General features: G+C 39.3%; 2 protein-coding genes across 3 annotated transcripts; both read right to left on the bottom strand.

Annotated features, from left to right (window-relative positions):
• Positions 1–68: 68 nt before the first annotated feature.
• mat2aa (methionine adenosyltransferase 2Aa) lies at positions 69–10,184 on the bottom strand. The gene is made up of 9 exons (XM_004074801.5): positions 9,901–10,184; positions 8,190–8,267; positions 7,514–7,636; positions 5,317–5,429; positions 5,103–5,246; positions 4,025–4,243; positions 3,661–3,843; positions 2,759–2,892; positions 69–2,173 (listed from the first exon to the last, which is right to left on the bottom strand). The coding sequence occupies exons 1-9, from the start codon at positions 9,980–9,982 to the stop codon at positions 2,071–2,073; spliced, it is 1,179 nt and encodes a 392-aa protein (XP_004074849.1). The 5' UTR covers positions 9,983–10,184; the 3' UTR covers positions 69–2,070.
• Positions 10,185–12,849: 2,665 nt separating this feature from the next.
• On the bottom strand, positions 12,850–21,568 carry inpp5ja (inositol polyphosphate-5-phosphatase Ja). Of its 2 annotated transcripts, XM_011481853.4 has the most exons (13): positions 21,202–21,568; positions 20,030–20,642; positions 18,808–18,915; positions 18,534–18,642; positions 18,329–18,445; positions 17,753–17,928; positions 17,358–17,469; positions 15,613–15,722; positions 15,310–15,520; positions 15,057–15,194; positions 14,908–14,973; positions 14,723–14,827; positions 12,850–13,775 (listed from the first exon to the last, which is right to left on the bottom strand). In XM_011481853.4, exons 2-13 carry the CDS (start codon positions 20,626–20,628, stop codon positions 13,287–13,289), a joined length of 2,340 nt encoding a protein of 779 aa, XP_011480155.1. In that variant the 5' UTR covers positions 20,629–20,642; positions 21,202–21,568; the 3' UTR covers positions 12,850–13,286. The 2 variants fall into 2 exon arrangements, with proteins under 2 accessions (XP_011480155.1, XP_011480154.1); XM_011481852.4 differs by lacking the exon at positions 21,202–21,568 and having other exon boundaries at positions 20,030–20,762.
• Between the last annotated feature and the right edge of the window lie 124 nt (positions 21,569–21,692).

Consider the following 21,692-nt stretch of genomic DNA (forward strand, 5'->3'; position numbering starts at 1 on the left):
GGAAGCGACCATCTTCATTTCATCTTTTGCCTTGTGAACTGTTGAAGTGAAATAATCTGAAGCCCCGCCACACAAAAGATCGTTTATTGAAACAGTTTCCATGAGGAGCTAAATAAGACGTTACAGAAAAAGACAGATGGGAGGTGAAAGGGTGCATGGATGACAAAGAGGCACTTTTGAACATTATGCAACACGCCGACAGACTGACTTTAGAGGAGAAGCTCTTCAATCTCACCTCAGCAGGCCGTGTAAACAAGCCGGTTTCTCTGTACAACACCAGCCAAGCAGCCCGCGTTCTGGACGAGACAGAAGGTGTACCATCACAGAGAAAACAACAAAACAGACAGTGTACTACTGCAACGACACCACAAGGGGGAGCTAGTGCAGAACAGTCCCACAGAAAAACAAAGTCCAGCATCAGAGTTAACTAGGAAACAGCTCCACTTCATACTGTAGACGTTAAAAGACGACACAAACTGTCCAGCTGTGTTTCACAATTTGCTTGGATTTTAGTCCAGGAGATACATTTAGAGCATTTCAAATCCTTTTAACTCTTTGGTTTCCATGTTTTATGTTCAATTTTTTGCAAGTTAATCCAAACCTCAGGTGGAAAATCTTTGGCGTCTAAAATTGCTTCTTACACAAAACGCTGTTAAAAACTAAACTGGTGCCATTTTTAAATATAGGTCACCAGACATCACAGACAAGAAGCTTGGATGATGTCGAAACACAACCAGCTGATTGCTTCAGCAGCAGGTCAGGAGTGCAGGGATTGTTCTGGTGACTTGCTTAAGGTCAACCACTGATGCAGAAGAGGGAAGAAAACATTTAGGGGAACTTTAACCACCAGTATCTGCATCTCTTTTTGTGCGTTTATGATAAATCCAAGAGCAAAACCCAGTTCTTGGAGCACATTCCACTTAGAGGAGACAGGTTAGGCCTGGACTGACGACGAGGGACCCCATTATTTAAACCCAATACACGTAGAAACAGACAACAGAACATCACACAGATGTCTACAGGAAGAGCATGAACTACACGTAAAGCAGTTGATGCTCCATGATATGGGTGAGGAAGAGTAGGGAAAGAGGAAGAAGGAGAGATCTATGTCTGCTTTAGCTAGTTGCACATTAGACTCAAGTATTTGAATCATCAGCTGCTCAATTCTGCTTTGAATCAACGGCCTTGTTACTTTCAAATCATTAAATCCATGATTCCTATTAATCTCAGCAGTTTGAGTCAATATTTAGAAAGAAAAAACTTCTGCAGCAACTGTGGATTTTGCTGGAATTCTTGTGTCTTCGGAATAGATTAGAGGTCAGAAACTCCACAAACTAACTTCCAAGGAGACAAAAGTACTTTCAGATATGCTAACTATGCGCTGATCTATCCAAAAACTCCTCTCAACCGATCAGATGTCACTAAAGCTTCTCCTCATTCACATCTCATGTCTACATCCCTTTTCAATCAGACATTATGTTTATAGCTAAACTTTGATTCACTCTTTAGAAAAGAAATGACTCCCCTTAATATTAGACAAACATCCCAGCATTTATTTAGTGTTAATCAGAAGACTAGCTTGACCTTTTACTCCACAAAATAGAAAAAGTGACCTCCAGTGGAGCTGATTTAACAGAAGTTTGTTAGCAGCTTCAGATATTTCTACAAAACATCCAAAAACCTGAACCAACACAAATAAATATTTAAGGATTTGCAGACACCCTTTTTTCTAAACTAAAATACTCAGGATTGTGTTGAAATCAAGCAAAACTCTTAATTGAAGCTTTACTGCCTCCAACCCTGTAAGATGCACTCAGATGTCAAAATACGGAGGAAAAAGGGAACAAACTATCATGAAGTATTGGCAGCACAACTCAGCCCTGTAACTCCCCAAAAGCTGCTGCTTTACCTGGATGGTCTTCAGTAGATCTAAGGTTTAGTGTCGTGGATGCTCCGTCACGCCCTCGTGTGTGTGAGGAAGAGCAGGGAAAAGAGGAGGAAGGAGGCAGGAGAAAGAGACACGTTCATCTAAACAGGAGCTGACATGTGTTAGCCAGCAAAAGCCAGGGTTCAATATTTCAGCTTCTTGGGCATCTCCCAGGAAAAGACGTCACGGCCGAAGTGGCCGTACGCTGCGGTGCGCTGGTAGATGGGTTTCTTCAGATCCAGTTCCCTGGAGCACAAACAGAATTCAGAACATCTTAAACTGAGGATTGAAAAGGATGTTCATATTGTAGAAAGTACAACTGAATTGTTCCCCAAATTCAGTACCAATAAATAAAAGTTAAATGTGACTCAATGATCCCATCTGGAAACAGTCAACCTGTCCAACCAGCAGCTTTTAGTGCAAGAGCGCCCCCTACAGTTGGGCTTTAGAACTCATGTCCACAGAGGAAGCCTTTACCTGGTGCACCCTGCAGAGATCGTTCTCTCACCAATGAAAGCAGTTCTACCTAAATCCTTTTATTCCACTCAGTAAAATACTCAATGCTACAAAAGCCCACACCACTATTCTCCCACTGCCATACCAGGCAGTTGAAGAGGTGTTCTATGCATTGAAGTTTACAACATTAGAGTCAAACGTGTCTTTATTTTGACTGTGTCACTGAAGAGCAGGACACTGCAGCAACGCAGGATTTGAATTTAACAGTTTTCAGACGAATTATTGAGGATTCATGTTCTTTTCCTATTTGGACGTCTTCCTAAATCTTTCTTCCGACACGGAGACCTTTTTCAAAACAAGAACAGCTGATGTTACCTCACAATAACTCCAGGACGCAGATCAAAGTTCTTCATCACGATGTCCAGCAGCTCCCTTTCACTCCTCTGGGACGTCCCATAGTGGAAGATGGAGACGGACAGGGGGTGGGACACTCCAATAGCATAGGAAACCTAAACAAATTTAAAATAAAGTATAAGTTAATACAACTTGAAATTGAGTACAAAGGCAGATAACAAAAATATCTAAAGGCTGCTTCATGTTTTATAAGAAGCTAGAACAAATGCCTGGCATGCAGAGCTGCAGGAAAATAAGAAGCCTTTTAGCTCTGAAGACAAAAATCTGTAGTTCTGCACACAACCATTGAGTCCAACCTGAGCAATATCAACCAAGGAACAACTATTATGCAATCCATCAAACTATTGAAGCGGGGATGGTTAACGTGGCAATTGGAAAAACGACGTCTGCACTGACTTTTATTCTTTTGTATTTTACAGAATTTCTGAGCTTGTGGTCAAGCATAAAACTCCTTCATCAGATTGTCCCCAAATGTGAGAATCAATGCTCAGACTATGGTGTAGTGGCAAGGATGTCAGGGACATGAGAAGCAGTTTAACAACACAATTTCATCCTTCAAAAAACAAAAAAAAAATAGTCAATTTATAACCTAAAACAAAACATATATAACTTTAAATATAGAAACAAATATAAAGCTGGTTTTCTCGTAGGAGGATATTCATGTAAAACTAAAATCGCTCCAGATGAGACTTTCAGCTTCTGTCTGTTTGCTCAGCTGCTGACGGGGCATAAAGGAAGAATAAATAAAAAGATGGCCAGGAGTCATAGACTTTTAGCAAATAATCCCAGTTCATTTAACTTCTAATCACAGAGTCAAAAGCATTTCAAAAGTATTAAAATGTTCCTTTGGCATCTCTGCTGACCTGGACTAACACGCGTCTGCAGAGGTTGGATTTCACAAGAGACTTGGCGACCCATCGAGCGGCGTAGGCAGCTGAACGATCCACCTTGGTGTAGTCCTTTCCAGAGAAAGCTCCTCCTCCGTGGGCCCCCCAGCCCCCATAGGTGTCCACGATGATCTTACGGCCAGTTAAACCAGCGTCCCCCTGTGGATAGAAGGATGCAGCGCAACAAAAAGCCCAACTGTTTATCTGAATACGATTTTTATAGAAGGGAATCGACTAAAGCGGATTCAATTGTTGCATGAAGTCACTTCCTGTCTGACTGTGTGAAAGGTCAGAAAAAATATATAGAGCTATCAAATAAAAGCACGACGCCTCCTCTCACCTGTGGACCCCCGATGACAAAACGGCCGCTGGGCTGAAGGTGATAGATGGTTTCATCATCCAGGTACCCAGACGGGACCACAGCCTTCACCACCTGCTCCTTCAGACAGCGGCGCATTTCTTCCAAACACACGCATTCATCGTGCTGCACGGAGATGACGATCGTGTGAACGCGCAGCGGCACCACAGCTCCTCTGTCCTGCTTGTACTGAACAGTCACCTGCAGAACAAAGACGGGCAGAAAACTGGATGTTATCTCATCTGGTCACACACACAGCAGTTTTAGGATCAGGATGCTTCAAACTAAACGGTGAAAAACACATCTGCAAATCCCAACCTGCTAGTTTATGGCATTAGAAACCTGGTTTATTTAGTTTATAAATGTTTCTTAAGTGGTAATAAGCAATGCTTTGAACACTAATAAAGAAAAGAGCTTTTGAACTTAAAGTGAGCTCCAAAAGTAGAGAAAAAGAACAGCATCTTTCAATTTAATACTAAACTAAATTAGCTTCAAATAATTTGAAACAGGCACAAAATAAAGCAAGAGAAAAAACTAGATAAGAAAATACCAGTAAAAACAGAAAAACATAAAAAAAAAGGAAAAAACTGCTTTTATTTTAACCCAAGATCAATCTTAACAGTCTGGTGTTAAATGACCAAATAACTCTGTATACATTCATATTAGCAATTAATTTGAATAATCATAGAAAGTAGTTGATTTTTTTACTTTAAATCTGAAATGTATCTATAAAGATTACTTCATAATGTTATATTATTCTGTGCAAACTGAAAAGTGATTTTCTGATGAGATCTGGTTCCCTGAGCACTTTGAAGAAAACATAATGCAGTATTAAAGTTTCTAACTAAATGTTAGGTTTGTTTAGGATGTAAAGGGAATTCCATCCTCTGTTAGTCAAACGTTAAAGGCTGTAAAAAAATGCAAAAATGACCCCAAGCTATCCAACACGGCACCATTCCTAGTAACAAGCTTGAAACAACGGCATTTGAAAAGTATGTCATTGTCCACATGTGTGCACATCTGCCTGGAGAAAAGTGGGAAAAACATTCCTCCATCTGACCTGAGTTTTGGAATCGGGTCGGAGCCACGGCAGAGTTCCATCTCGCCGTAATTCGGCCATTTTGGCGTTGAGCTTGTGGGCCAGAACAATTGTGAGCGGCATGCACTCGTCCGTCTCATCCGTGGCATATCCAAACATCAGACCCTGTCAGAGGAGAGGTAATGATGACAGCAGACACCCAGCGTAGAATCATCAATGACAGCACTGCTGGTACCTGGTCTCCTGCTCCCACATCCTCTTCTTTCCGGTCCAGGTGAACACCCTGAGCGATGTCCGGAGACTGCTGCTCAAGGGCAACCAGCACATTGCAGGTCTTATAGTCAAAGCCTGCAAATCAATGACAGTCAAATGTTTTGATGCATCATCATACTTTGAAGAATTCCCCGTCCGTTTAGGATTCAACCGTGATTCTTCCCATCATGTGAAAGACCCCCAAAGACTAGGATCACTGACTGGAGGCGTTCCTTCAAAAGTATGATAAGATATGGTTTGATGATGGTGTAGTTCAGGCGGCAGTGGCTCAGGAGGTTGAGCAGGTTGACCAATAATCGAAGGGATGGCGGTTCGATTCCTGCTCCCCCCCCCCCAAATAAACTGTTTCTGTGTCCTTGGGCAAGACACTTCCTCCTTTCACCCTCCCTGCCTCCAGTGTGAATATCTATGAATGCCTTGGTGATGGTCAGAGGGACTGTAGGCGCAAAACTGGCAGCCACGCCTCTACCACCTCCAAGTATACATGAGGGGTGAAGGGATATCGGACACATTGTAAGCGCTTTGAGCGTCTGGAGTTAACCATGCGACTCTTCCTCGAGGGAGGGTTGTTTCACTGTGGCGACCCCTGATGGGAGAAGCTGAAAGTGAAAGAAGGAGCACTGTCTGCCACACTAGCACACTGTCGCCTTATAGCAGCAAGAACCAAATAGCAGCTCCACTTTGGCTTTCCCCCACACTAGTTAACTGTCCAGATGTCCTAAAAATTAACAAAAATACTCTTGAAATATTAAAACCTTCAGTCGAAAAACTTTCAAGGTGAACAAAACACTGGGCAAACTTTCATTTTAAAAGCTTTTTTTTTTTAAACGAATATCTCTTGATTCTAAAGAGGAATTATAATTTTTAGCTACAAAGTTGTTTTTCCCCTCAATATTTTAGCCCTTCCAGGATTTCACTTTTAAAAATGGGCTCAGATTTGAACTTCACATTCTCAGATGTTCAGATCAGGATTGGTAACCATCCTGACGCAACAAACCCAAGATTTTACACAGGTGGCAAAATAATTCATTTTCTATTTTAGTTCATGTGGATGACAAGTGTACAGTCGGTTCTAGTCAAGGCAGAATCCTTCATTTTAAAGCAGCAAAACCACTCAAATCATGACACTTGCACCACCATGCTTGAGATAATTTCCACTTCCTTACAGTCTAGAGATGGAAATAGCTTTGCTACTGTTTTTCCTAAAGATCATTTCATCGTTGAGCACTTCAAAATGAGGAAGAGTTCAACACATTCTTTTCGAAAACAAAATTTTCACATTTCAAATTAGAAGTGCCTTTTTGGAGAATTGGTTTGATGTTTTAGTTAAAGTACAGCGAAAGTATTCTGAAAAGCATTTATGATTTAAACTTCAAGATGAGGTCAGGATGGCTAAAGAGTACACTTTGTTTCCACTGATTGAATTGAAGGGGACATCTGGTGCATGTGCTGGATGATAAGCAGTTTAAACAGAGAGCAGGCTCTGCTCACTCCATTCACCAGAGCAGCAAAGGTCCAGACATCCTGACATTCAGCCTGGAGGAAAAGCAAATATGCTTGGGCTGCCCAGATGGATTCAGGTTGCAAGATCCGGCAGACTTTGATGATTTTCAACAGAAAAGCAAGAGGATGAAGCAGCAAACTGAAAGTTGCTCTAGTTCCACCACAGCTGCTGTAAACTCCAGTGATTGCTCATTGCCGTTATTCTATACTGAAGAAGAAGAAGAAGAAAAGTTGAATATCAATATTTGAAGGAAAAACCTGAAGCTACTTGTGTAGTCATCAGGAAAAAACCACTACTTTCTAAAGATTAGGTTTAGTTACAATAAAAATGTTATTGCTGTAATAAAACTGCCATTTTTGGTCACTCCAATACCAAAAGTTTATTCTCTTGCGAGACTATTTTAATTAATCTAAAATGACCAGTGGCCGGGATAGGCTCCAGCAGCCCCGTGACCCCGAAAGGGAATAAACGGAAGAAGATGGATGAATGAATGAATGAAAGAAATGACATATTAGTGATCTGATGGGAAAAAACCTGGAAAAAAAGACAGATGACATTTTCTCTTTATTCAACTACTACAATAATATAAATATAAAACAATATTTGCTTTTAATCCAGGAATGTGCTCCCAGCTATGCATAACTCATCCATGTACCTTTGGAGGAGTCGTCATAGCCGATGTCTCTGATCGCATCTCTGACAACTTTTTGATAGTCAACTTTGGCCCTGGAGGTGATCTCCCCCGCCAGCAGGATCATCCCCGTCTTAGCTACAGTCTCTGAAAGCCAAAGAAGAAGCAGTGGTTTGATGCTAACAGTATCAACCCGTTGACTTCACCTCCTGAGAACTGGCGTCCACATACGAGGACATCACATTGTGAGTTTTATTACCATTGTAGTTCATTCTGATTACCTGGGGCACTGTGACTTCAAAATAAAATAAAAAAACTTTCAAACAAGAGCTCGGGCCTCAGGAGGTTAAAAGTTTTATCATTTCAAATTACAACTTTGAACTAAACAAAAACAAAACTACAGGCTGATGGTTCCCAGGATAACAAAAGGCTGGTAACTGTGGAATTAAGAAAGGAATATGGAACGTGACATGCATAAGTCCTTTGAAGAACAACTTTCTGAAAGCTAAGAGCTTTTAAATTGATCATCTGCACGCTCCATCTTTTCAAGTGCAAAACAAAGTCAATGCATGGAACCAGAAACCATCAAAAGACACAATAGAGACAGTGAGTTTCTAGATAAACAAGGGTATAATGATTGTATTTGGCTAAATTACCCTTCCATGCCACTGTTTGATATTTTAGAGCTCTGTTTACTCACCACATGCTACTTTAGCATCAGGGTCTTGACTGAGGTGAGCATCCAACACAGCATCACTGATCTGATCACAAATCTTATCTGTCAAAGATCAGAATATATATATACACAAGTTAAAACATTCAAGCAAAATATTAGTTTATACTTTCATAATATGAACTTGCAATAAAAGCGGTGAGATAGTACAACTATTTCAGTACCATGTATAAAAGATACTTATTATTACTTTCTTGTTTTAACTACAAAAAACATCTTGCAAACAAGACATACATTTATTTTAGATAAATATATGATTCATTTTAACACTGATTTAACTTATATCATAATTTGTGGTTGATGATACAATTTGTAGTCGATATAGGTTCATTTCGAGCGATCCAATTCAGTGACCTAAGATTGATCCAGGACATCTTTAGCCAAAACTTTAACCAGAGATGAATACCTAATACTGAACACTAAGGATTACATTTTCCACTTTCCTTGTTTTTCTTGCAAAATAATCAAACGTGAATTAAATATGTGTACAAACAAACAAGTAAAAAAGAATTCATGGCAAATCCATTCAGATTTTAGTTTCATAGAGTTCCGCCCAAAACTGAACATTCTTTCTTACCACATTGTATGATCATGTCTTTGCAAAATCTAAAAATGTTCCACAGACTGGACTGTAATGATGGCTTGATCATGTTTTGCTGCATCACATGCGTGTTGTCTGCTTTAATGACACTTGGTCGTTTTTACGTTATAGTAAAAATTAACCTACCATGCTTCAATCCGAATGGTATTTTTCAATATTGATTATAGATTGATTCATTTCATTTTAAAACCATTTTATAATGGTTTAGGTTTCGATTCGATTAACAACTTGCCTCATTTGGTTGGACCGTAGGAATATAAATCAATTAATCGATTAATGAACTCATCTTTTTTCTTTCCCATTAAACAAATTTTTAAAATAAGCCACTACTCTATTAGAAGACTCAGACATTATCCATTTAATCAATTACAACTAGGCTAATCTTAGATTTGGTTTTAGGTTTGATTAATTAATTTTCCTTAAGTACAACCTCCATTATTTTAGTCACTACAAGTTATTTTGTTGCCTTTTTTCTCCTTCTTCTGTCTTTGGTTTTTCGCATGTTAGTCTTTTTTTGTTATATTTTTACTCCAACAAGCCCTAACAGTGAGCTAAATCCGCGTGGCATCTTTAAGTACACCTTCGACCTGATTGATTGACAGGCGCCAGCAGTCATCAGGAGTTAGCTACAGCAGCTAAGCTAGCATCTATGCTGTCTCCATGCTCGGTAAACTATTTCTTCAGCATGATGAGTTTAAACTAAACTTTGAAAATGTGTTTCGGCAACTTTTATGAACCAAAAATAATAATTCAACAGTTCTTTTGTTTTTTTCTTAATGTATTTGCTTTACCCTAATACTGACTGCATCAGTCAGAGACTAAACAAAGTTGTGATTAATTTTATTTAATTGTAATTATATATATATTTTTCAAATAACCGGGATTTTCTGTTTTATATTATTATTATTGCTATCTAATTCATGACTTAAAATTTAATTTCCAAGTGATTCAGAGGCTAGCAAAGTGTGCTAATTAATCTGGTGACAGCTGACAGACACATGACGCGTTTAGTAAAGCTAACAGGATGCTAGGCTAATCAGTGGTAGGGGTTGGCTCTGCTAAACAGTTGGGACTCACCGGGGTGTCCTTCTCCCACAGACTCGGAGGTAAAGAGGAAGCAGTCTTTATCGTGAAGCAGGTCGTGGTGGAAACCGTTCATTTTCAGACGGGTTAGGAAACAAACTGCTGTTTCTGAAACTAATAGAAGCCGGGAGTGTGGGGTTATTGAAAGTCGGCTAACCACAGTCTCCCGCTTCTTTCAACCACAACGCCGGGTGACGGACAACGTTTTCGACCGCTGCATTTATTTGTCTGAGCCTCTTGTCGAGATCCGTCAAGTCATTTCTCCACAGCCAATGATTGGAGAGCTAAGGCCACGTGGTGTCATTGGGCGGGGCTTCTCAAATCAAAACAATGATATTAATCTTGTTTAACTGGCGCCTTTAAATCATTTTCATACCCTTATTTTTCCTGCTTTCATACACAAACGTAAATAAATTTAAAGAAAAAAATGTTTCGCATCTACTAGCACTTTATAAGTTTTAGTTTAGCATTTAAATAATAAAAATTAAATATATGTAAAAAATAATGTTGCATTTACAAACACATTTCATTTTTTATTGTATTTCAATAATAGAAAATAAATGTATAGAATAAAATAATTTTGCATTAACCAGCTGGTTAAAAATACTTTTTAATTTACTAGCATATTTTCATTTGCATAAAGGTGATTTCATGTGAATATCTTTTTCAAAAGACATGAAAAAGAAAATAAACCCGCAGAAATTAATTAAGGTAACATTATCACAATCCTCTAGTATTGTTTAAGGTTTTTTATCCTTTACAAATATATAAGAAAATTCTGTCTTTTAACTCATTTTAAATTTTATTTTGAACGTATGAAAATAATAAACACAAAAATGCAGTTAAATGTAGTGATTTCAATTAACAAAGAAAGCTTGGTATTTACTAGATACAACATACATTTAATAATTTCTATAAAAGTTTTGTTTCAAAGAATTCTGTTGTCCAGTTTATTCACAAAAATATCGTAAGACATTCTATTTTTTCTTTAAAGCGTGTTTACCCCATACTTATTGAATGAAATTTGAGATGAGAATTCTTAAATCCAGAGTCAGAACAATTTCCTTTTTATCCTTGAAATGTAACAATGTTAAATGTAATAATGTTAATAAAATGATTATAGATTATGATCAATACAAAAAAAATGTAGGATAAATATCAGCATAAAGTAAAAAAACAAGCAATATTCTTTATAGAATCATCACAAAAACCTGCGGGACAGTTGTTTTAAGATACCTTTTTCTTCTTTCTTTTTCAAACCCAAGGATTTTGGATTTGGATCTGCTTGTAATCCAAAGAGTAATTATCTTTATTACTATAATCAAAGTGAACCTAAGCTTTGTTCATGTACTCATCCTGTACACAAATCAGAAAATCCCAGTGTAAGCTGAGCCTGCTCTGGAAGGATGACATTTGTTTTGTTTTCTTGTGAGACTAAATCTTATTTGTGGGAAAAGCTTTTAGTAAAAAAATTTATTCAATCACGGAGAGTCATTTAAATTATGAAATTTTATCAGTCACTAACCACAAAATGACAACAACAATTTACAGACTATAAATAAAATGTTGTACACATATATATGGTGACCTTATTTAAACTTTGCACTGCAAATGTTTGGACTTCAGTGAAAATTCTATACTGCATGTGACATCGATTACATGCAAATTTGGTTATTTTTGAGTGAGTAAAACTAACGTACTATTTATTTTTGGGTAGTCAGGATCTATCGTAACATATCGTAACATATATCGAACATATGAGTATAATATAGACCTATTGTGTTCTCAAGTTCTCACAGTAAAAAAATGCATCCTTGAAGCTAAACAATAACTTTTGTGACAATTTAGTGAACTTTATAGAACAGAGAAACCACTCACAAAACTGCTTAAATGAAAAGATAGTTCTGGTTGGTCCTAAGGCTCACACAGCTGTAACTTTTAAGGCTGGCAAGTTGGACTAAACTCATAGACATTAAATCAAAATCAAATTAAACTTTATTTATTAAAAAAAATACTTTTCCTGCCTTGCGCAACTCGAAACACTTTAATAAAAAAAACACAAAAAAAACATACACAATATTACTATAAAAACCCAACCCACCCTTCACCCTTCCCACTCCCCTCCGTTAACACACATGACCCCACCACAATAAATACTAATTAAAATAACTTCTAAAAGAAACTTAAGGCTTGGCTCTGCTGTGAGGAAAGAGCATTTGGGAATCTTCATACCAGGATCCAGCTCGGCCATGGGAACATCGCCACAGTGCCCACCCAGACATGGACAGCAACGGGGTCCACTCCACAGCAGTGAGGCTGCAACGTTAAACTCCAGCCGCCCCAGCAAGGGCCACAACCGCGGAAACAACCACCAACCGAGCCAGCAAGCCCTGTAGAAAAGATCCCCACAAAAAACACTGGGGCTAAAATCATAATAATGTGCTAAAATTAAATACATAAAATGTATAAGATAAAAAACATAAAATTGAGAATAAATTTATGCATAAAATGAAATTAAATACATAAAATGTATAAGATAAAAAACATAAAATTGAGAATAAATTTATGCATAAAATTAAATTAAATACATAAAATAATATGTATTAAAACTGATAGAATAAATAAGCAGATAAGATCAACTCAAAGCAAAATGAAAAAGGTGGTTCTTGAGTCTCTTCTTAAAAACCTCTACAGTTTCTGCAGCCTTGAGGCTGTCCAGCAGGGTGTTCCACAGGCGAGGACCGTAATAGCCTCACCATAAGTTTTAGTCCACACCTTAAGGGCAACTAAAAGGCCAACACCGGAGGACCTCAGGGTACGCGAGGGCTAATACTTTAAAAGTATATCATTTAAATAAGAAGGCCCAAGACCATTAAAACATTTATGAAGCTTTAAGCTTTTGAATGGAGATTAGAGCTTACAATCAAATCCAAAATGCATGTGTTAAATATTGAATTCATGTTTTAATAGACAGACTTACAACAAAAACCCCCACACAAAGACATTTTGTGAACTATGATATCATCAGTACGTATGGCCCAGGGTCCTCGTTTTGAGACAAGACTCTTAAAAATCCATACGGCTGTCAATAGTAACTGACTGCCCTCATCAGAGCTCTCCTCAGACTCCGATTTCCCTTTCAACATTTGTATTTGCACTACTGCACTGCTGTGTCTATGTGAAAGCACCTCAAAAGTCTGATCACGTGTTTGATTCCACACATATGTTACAGCAGAACATGAAAATACACTCAAAAATAGCCGACTGCAGGGTTACAAAATGGGACATGTTACAGTTACACTCATTACTGGTAGTCAACACAAAGACAGAGGCGGGTCAGACGATCCTGAACGCACTGATTGTTTCAGTTTGAATTCATTTCAACTCTTTGTGTTGATTTTCTTTGCTGTAACAGTTTCTTCAGGTGTTCGTATGTGCTTCACGCCTGTGGGGCTTATCTGAGCTGGACTGTTTTCACCTAAGATCGCCACGATCAGGGCCTCAGGGGCAGTCACCCTACAACCCGGAGACACTGGGCTTCGAGGACTGAGGGGGCTGATGGGAGATGGCCCCATGTCAGGGGAGACAAGTCGTTCCTTTTTAGAAGCAGAGCAGGGTGAGCGGCGTTGTGTGTGGCTCTCCTTTGTGCGATGACTGAGGCCTAGGCCTTGCAGGGAGGGGAGAGGGTTTGAGGAGAGAGCTGGAACGGCAGGACTGTGACTACGACGATGACGATGGTGGCGTTTTCCCGTTTTAGGGCTTGGACTGCGGGAGTTTGGAGTCAGCAGAACAAGAGTGCTGTCATCTTCTGAACTCTCCTCTGAGCTGTCAGAGCGGGAGACGTTGGGGCTGTGAGCCGGCATTTTGATCTGTTGAGAATGTAAAATAGGACAAGATTCCCACTGAATGACCCAAATGCTCAACAGTTAAATCCTAAAACATGATTATTAGCACACCATGCATAAGCAAAAATGTTATGACCTTTCCTTAAATTTGCTTACCAGTTTTTTCATAAAAAGCAAACATTAAAGTCTCACTCCAATCATCTTTTGATCTGTTTTTAATTTGTTCCCAGTGTTCTTTTAACTATGCATGTACTGTCACAATGAATAAAAAAAACGAGTTGTTTTCTAGGATATAGTTTCTATAGAGCGGCATCCTGCAGCCATAAACATTTAATAATTTACAATTATGCCAATTTAACGACTCAGAGCTTTTTTTGTCAAGTAAAGCGCTTTTATAATTACTTAAAGTGATCTGTTCTGTGCAATAAAAAGAATCTTGATCGAAACATCGAGAAGGTATTTTCTAAAAAGGACAGTTCATTTCCTGCTCAGCCAGACTTCACATTCTGTGCTGCATTAAAATATCTGTAGATGTTGGCACTTTCCCAGCAATGTCACTGCATCCAAACCATCACCAACTGCTTCAGGACAGTTTCTACAAAGAGCACTATGGTTTTTTTTTAACTACAGCCTTTCAAAGGACAATGTACAGTTTAAACCAACTAACATAAAGTCTTGGTTTGGCAACTTGCAGCAAATCCTCTGTAGATAATGTTTTTAAGGCATCGTTCTGATCAATAATTCTTTTAATGCTTATAGTCTCTGGGGCTCGTGTGCCTTGAACTGGCAGTTTTTCAAAAGAAAATTCTTTTAAATGTTTAAAATTTGAATATGGGAGTATACATTTCATTTGAAGGTTAAGATAATCTCATTCCAAAGTGTTAGACTTTATTTCTAGTAATAAAAAGACCAATATAAAAAAAGAAAAATAATTAATAGTAAATAAAAAAATATTTTGCTTATTGTTTTACCTTAATTATTGATGACAATCCAACAATGCTGTTCATATTATTGCTGTAGTAACCCAGGATGTATTCACAGTCATCTCTCGGCAAATCTTCCTCTGGAAATGTCACCTGGTAATAAAAATTGAATAATCACATTTTTCCTGCATCCTTAAATGTCCCTGTTCTTTTTGTCCTCATCATGTCCGCACCTGTGTTGCGATCTCCCCTTTGGCCCACACATACACCTGGTAGTCCTTGTAGTGTTTGAACCCAATCTGCTCAGAAGGAAACCCTTTATGATTGTTCTCGCTGGAGAATGAAGGGATCAGAATGGACTTAAAGTAACTTTAACAAATACCTTGTAAATGGCTACCCAGTCCCATGAGCTGCGCTGGTACGTTGATGCAATGGTGTATCTGACCACAGCATCTGACACTTTGCTCCACTCTTTGTTGACCTGCAGCTCCACCAGAGGCTTATCCACCCTGAATGGAAACTAAAGACCAAACACAGGTTGTAGCTAAAAATGAAGTCCGTACATCAGAAAATAAACATTTCTACAAAGGATTAAGACAATCTCATTCTAAAGTATTGAACTGATGCTCCCTCACATGCAGTGAAAACAATGCAGAAACGGGCTTGTGGTCACTGATGGTGAAGCCCATGTGACTTCGGTACATGTGTTGTGTCACTTTAGTTGCCCCACCCAACCATGAAGTCAGACCACGTTGCAGTGAGGCATTGTGGGTAGGAACTGGGGAACCGGTGCGACGAAGGCGCCAGAGGATGCGGTCTGTCCAGGCAGGTTTTCTCTTCTTTGCACTAACACAGACACCAAAATACAAGTAGGTAAATAAGCAAAATGAAGAGATGAGAACTGTTGGGGTCTTTAAAATGGGGTTTGTCTTGGATACCTGGTGTCATAGGTGTGAGTGCCCACGTCAAACTTATACGTAGGTGGGAAGTTAAGTGGTCCTTCCATAAAACCATCCAGGATGGACTCTGTGTTTTTTGCCAGGTTGAGCTGCGGTAAAAACAAGTACAAATTGGAACAAGGCATGAAAGAAAACTGAAAGAAGATCTTTCAGCTCCACATGAAAATTATTGGATGGAAAACCAATAATGAGGGCTAGAAAATTACTGGAGAGAGTTATCAGTGTCACTTTTTTAGACTTTTTAGGCAGAGCTGTTTCTGCAGAGTACCTCTTATCCCTTGAGTGACCATTTGTGGAACTACAGTCAGGAAGCCTGTGAATTACTATCAATGTGTTTTCTTGCTCACAAGTGTTATATCTCATCCAAAGGTCCTGCAGAAAGCTCTACTTGATCATAATCACTTAAATGCTTCTCTGCCCGTGCGTCTTCCCCCTGGGTTTGGAGCCACGTGTTTGATGCCACAAATGTCACAATTAATTATAGCTTTTATTGTTTCTCTCCTAATTGGATTTAGGTGCAGTAAGCATTCGTGGATAATAGAGGTTTGTCTGATGGTTTAGGTCTTGACTATAATTGCTTTTCAGAGAAGGGAAAATTAAAAGCCAATTTTCAGGTAAAATGAACCATTTTATGGTATGTTTCTATTTAAAAATCAATTATGATGCTGTACTTTCTGCCTCAGCACAAGTACATCTCAATGTGAGGAAACTCACAGTCCTCTAAAAACCAAGTTTATGTTTTGCCTCATTCATTGAGTAGGTGGCATGGAGGACAAGTTTATGACTTTCTCATAAGACTGAAAAACTACTCAATCTCTTTTTATCTTGATAAGTTTCGTTGCATGTCCTTTTGTTAAGTGATTAGTTGACCATTCTCCCAGTTTAGGGTTTTATATGCCAAAAATTAACCTCAGAGTTAGATGTTTGTGTGTGGAACATCTAATATTTGGTTCAGAAAAGCGCAATTGATGTACAAATTTTGACTTTAAATAATTTAAGATATTTTTATATTTTACATTTAAAATTTCAATTACAATGACAATAAAGGAGATTCTTATTTTTTCCAAAAATGATGCAGAAAACTAGCTTCAACGCAGAACTAATGTTGTCAATTATGATCAGAATGATCTAAAAGCAAGGCATGGTGTGGGGATTGTGGTAAGAATATAAAAGATTTTTTTAATCATCTTTCACTTGAAGTTTTCAGAACGGACTTAAAGATAAGCTTTCAGAGGTAAAAACAGTATTAAATGATATCAAATTAATACAATCTTATAGATTAGCTTTAAAGACTGCTTCTTTTCTAACATATAGGAATAAAAAATTTCATAAAATCTTTATGAATGAGCTTTTTTGTGCTTTGCCTTTGATTTTCTTTGTTTTCTATGATGCTCCCCACAATGACTGACTTTTTTTTAAATCAAAATGAAAGTAAACTAGACAAAATCCATCAACCCTGATCAGAATAAAATTATTATAATCAATTCATTTTCCAAACCCATTTAATCTCTTTCAGGTTCATGGGGTTACTGGAGCCTATCCCAGCTACTGTTGGACAAAGGAGGGGGACACCCAAGACACATTGTCAGTCTGTGACAGAGCCATACTGTCACAAAAATCCGTCTATTTCAATTGTATGATTTGTATAACGGCTCCATCTGTTGGTAGGAGTCAGTCACCAGCACACATGTTGTGAAGGCCAGATGTTTCTAAGGAAGCCTCACCTGATCCCTCTCCCAGAGCAGAGGCAGCTTGTTGCTGTCAATGGCACATTTCACCACATGGATGTCATAGTCCTCAATCCGGAAGTTTAAATCCCCAAACCAAAATACCACACTGAGAAAACAACAGACACCTCTAAATTAGGTCATATCAATGCGTTTATGTCTCAGGATTAATATCAACAGCTTGAATTTAAACTATGTTTCAGGAAACTGTAAAAACATGGAAAATTGACTGAAGTGTGAGCTATCTTAGCTTTCTTACATAATTTAGCCTCCTTTAAGATGCTCCATCAGAATCTGTGATGACTTATAGCAGTAAGGTACATGTGGTTTATATTCATTATTTGTTGACTGAAGTAAGAAAAAGAAAAAAGTGCCGAGTGCAAATCACCCACTCATGGTCCAGTACTCCCGGCGCTGTCCCTCCCTCAAACTGCTGCTGCTGCAGGATGCTTTCAAAGTCCTCCACCCTCTGCTCCAGGTTTCTCATGTGAGCCGGCAGGTGACAGTTCAGAAAGCACACCGGGTGTCCAAACACCGTCATCCTCGCGCTCACACCGCCTTTATTTCCCTTTAATGACAAACGAAAGGTCAAACAACGTAGTGACAAATCAAACCCCGTATATAGAGCCTTTAATACAAAGAATGGCTGGCAAACATCAAACACACGATGCTTTTTTTACGACGTTGAGTCACAGAATCAAAGAACCAGACAGCCTGCTGCTGCACTGACCTCAAAGAGAAGGAGACTGCAGTAGCCCGCCAGGGGAGGGGGGACTGCTGACAACACACATAGGAAGGTCACACACTGACACATTCACCCAGGCCTGCATGTGCCTGTAGGCTGGAGGTACAGACTACCTGTGTCTGCCCCACGCCTTCAAACTCCTCTGACACTACCCCATTTTTTTTGCAGCATCATAACTCTCAGCCGCTTTCGGATTACCCGCTCTTGATTGCAAAGCACGTACCCAGTAACCCCCAAGTCCTGTGCGAGTGCTCTGTGTCTGCACACCTCTGAGGAAGGGAAGGTGGCAAAACTTGGAGAAAACCATTAGCAGCACTCCCTGCATTCGCTGGGATGCCACCTAAAAGAATGATACAGGAAGAAAAAATATATGTAACAGTTAAACCAGTTTCAGTGCACAGATGCACATTAAAAATAGATGAACTGACCAAAACATATCCAAACGGACTGAGAGTGTCCATGCAAAGCTCACTCCACTGGTCTGAAAAAAGAGCATCCTTCAGCCTTTTGTTTATCATGGAGTTGACCTCCTGGAGTCTGTGTGGAGATGGGAATCGGAGCTGTCACTCAAAACCAAAATACAAACTTTAACCACCAAAACAAAGAGATCGGAGGTGGTGTTGTGAGCTGCGAGAGAAAGGGGCAGATGACTGAGTGGGAACACACGGCTGTCACCCTGGCACTGCAAAAATACTTGCTTACCCGATGACGAACATGTCGATGTTCCCATCTGAAACATTTGGTCCAAACATTGGCGTGATGTCATCTGGAGGGACAGCTGATCCCACGTTCCATGTGACGATGTACACCCTTTCAAAAGGGTAAGAACAGAGGCGATGCTGCATTAAAGTACAGTATGGTTGGTTGAAAAGAGGACATAATCTGAGCTGTAATCCTCAGAGGGAAAAAGCTTCCATCTGGGCCTCCATAACTGGAAAAAAAAAAGGATAAACACAATTAAGCACCTGTAGCTCGCCAATGACTAAGCATAGTGGCATTAGGAGACTTAAGTACAGAGATGCAATGACTGTTTTAGTGATTGGACAGGAAATTCTAGAAATGACTGATTAAACTTTCTTTTGCGCATTGCGTTTATCTAAAATATCTCTATCAATTATTTTTTTAAATAAATACTGTACTATCAATCCTTTGTTGAGAATGAAAAAATAGTTATCCGTCAGTGGCACACAATGCCACCCTCGTTTTGTCTGTACATCTATAGCTGATTGGGCCACAAATTTGTCAATAATGAAATAAAAAGAAAGTTCTTTTTATATCAAAAGAGTAAACAAAAAAAAAGATCTGCTGCTTGTCCTTCTTACTTGTTTACTCACCCATAAAAAATGGGGGGGAGGTGAAATATCTTTAGCAAAAATCTGAAGTAACATATTAAATATATTAAATATCTATTTGAGTATTCCTTCAAGTTAAAAATTCATTATAGTAATATATTGTTTTTAATATGTTTGAATAACTAAACTATGTTTTAAATTATGATTATTTACAAACAAGACACATTTAAATATTATTTGCAAAGATGATTGTATTTTTATCATTAAATACATTTATTTTTTTACATTTATTTACGATAGCTGCATTTTTTGTATTTAAAGTTTTTTTTTAATGTTCTATTAGAACTGGTGGGAATTTCCCATTGAAAACTTTCAACCCAAATCTTTATTTTCATTCATTAAAATGATTCTTGTTTTATATAGGAAAAATATAATATAAGTGCCTCCACCAATAAAAATGTCCTCCCGTCAGGTTTGTCAAGCCCATTGAGGAATGTGCGATGCAGGCAGACATACTTTAACTTCCTCCTGCCTGTTGACTACAGGATTGTATTTTCTGCAACATTCAGAAAGATTAAATTCCCAGGAGACATGACTCAGCGTCTTTAGAAATAAGGAGTTTCTTATCTCACCTGAAGTCTTTGTTCTCCTCTCCGGGCCTCTCAGACTGAGCTGGGCTGCAGCTTCCAGGTGATGGAGTTCTCTGAGGGCTGAGGCTGGAGTTTGAGCTGAGACTGAGGGGCAGATTTGGGCTGGGCCTGGACAAAGGCAGGCTCGTGTTGGGGTTCAGGTAAGGTTGAGGGTTTTTGGGACCTTGAACGCTGCAAAGAGGGAAGGCCGAGTCTGACTTTGAATGTGGCAGGATACTCGAGTTCTGAGGTCCAGGAATACCAGAGGGGATCAAGTCAACTTCCTTGGAAGACTCAGATGAGAGTCTGTTTGATCTCGGAGAAGATTTAGTTCTGAGAGCAGTTGGTCTGGGCCGGCTTATGCTCGCCAGGGGAGTGGACCCAGATTTTGGGTGCTCCGTTAACCTTTTGTCAGTCATTTTCAGGGGCTGTTTGGGGCTCAGTTCAGACTGGATCTTGAGCGCCTCCGACAGACTGATGAGAACGGTCTCCTCCGCTTCCTGCTGCAGAGGAGGATCTGGACCCCCCTCATCATAGGATCTGGCCTTGACATTTAGACCAAAAGGATCCGTGCTGACTTCCTTGTTGGCCAGGCGATCCATCAACCCGTGTAGTCCTTTTTAAAAATTAAAAATAAGATTTCAAAATATCCGATGCACATCTACAAAGCTCCAGCAGAGGATAATAAGCATGATTTAAAATACCTGTATGGTCAGAAAAGACAAATGGGCTGAGGAACTAACTTTAGGCTTGTCCTAACTTCAGAGTTAACAACATTAATTAACCCCTGTCCCCCTTTTTCATTCAAAGAAGAACTGAGAAGCTCCATCTAGAAGCACATCAGATAATGTGAATAGATACTGTAGGTCACAGGGGAACAGGTGGCTAAAATTAAACAGGAGCCTCTCTCCATTTAGCTTGATGCCTCCCACAGACAGAAATCATACACCCCTCTTTCAATGATTCATGATATTCAAATATGGACATTCAACCTGCATACATAAACAGTGGTGACCAGACAGGGGAGTTGAACTTCTTTAAAGCTTTAAATGTAGGCACAAATAGGCAATTTTCCTGCCATTCTAGGAGAGGCATCTAAATCACAAAAGGTAAAATGACTCACGGATGTGCGTCTGTAAGCTGAAACACTTTTCTATTTGATTGTCTTAACTTACCTTAAGGTGAACCGCAAGGTTGATCTAAATCCACAGAGGAAAAGCAGACTTTATTTTCCTTTTTTCATTACCCCTTACTGTCTATTAAAATAGAAGGTTGGATGATGGAAAGAAAACGGGGCGCACGCGACCTGTCGGTACCATGGACAGCGCCTGTGATGTCACTGTGCCGTCCACGCCGCAGACCGGGCATTCAAAACAGAAAAGCGATCACGCATCTCGTTTCCCAAACGTTTGAGTCTTGAAAGTGTCGACGGACACTCGTGATCTCGCAGAGCGCACACTTGGAGTGGACTGCTGTGCGCGCTTTGCGGCCAGAATGTCCGCCTGCCCCTCCTGCGTACCGGCACCTCTCCATCCCCCTCCCTCTCCGGTAACGCATGACTGTTTGGGGGGGGGGGAGCGGGTGGAGGAGGCGGGGAGGGAAAGAAAAATTCAGCTGCCATAGCCGGCTGCAAATAACAGCGTATCTGTCCCATGAGTGACGCATT

This window comes from Oryzias latipes, chromosome 12 (assembly GCF_053564925.1).
Source record: "Oryzias latipes strain Hd-rR chromosome 12, Olatipes_Hd-rR_3.1".
Lineage (NCBI taxonomy): Eukaryota > Metazoa > Chordata > Actinopteri > Beloniformes > Adrianichthyidae > Oryzias > Oryzias latipes.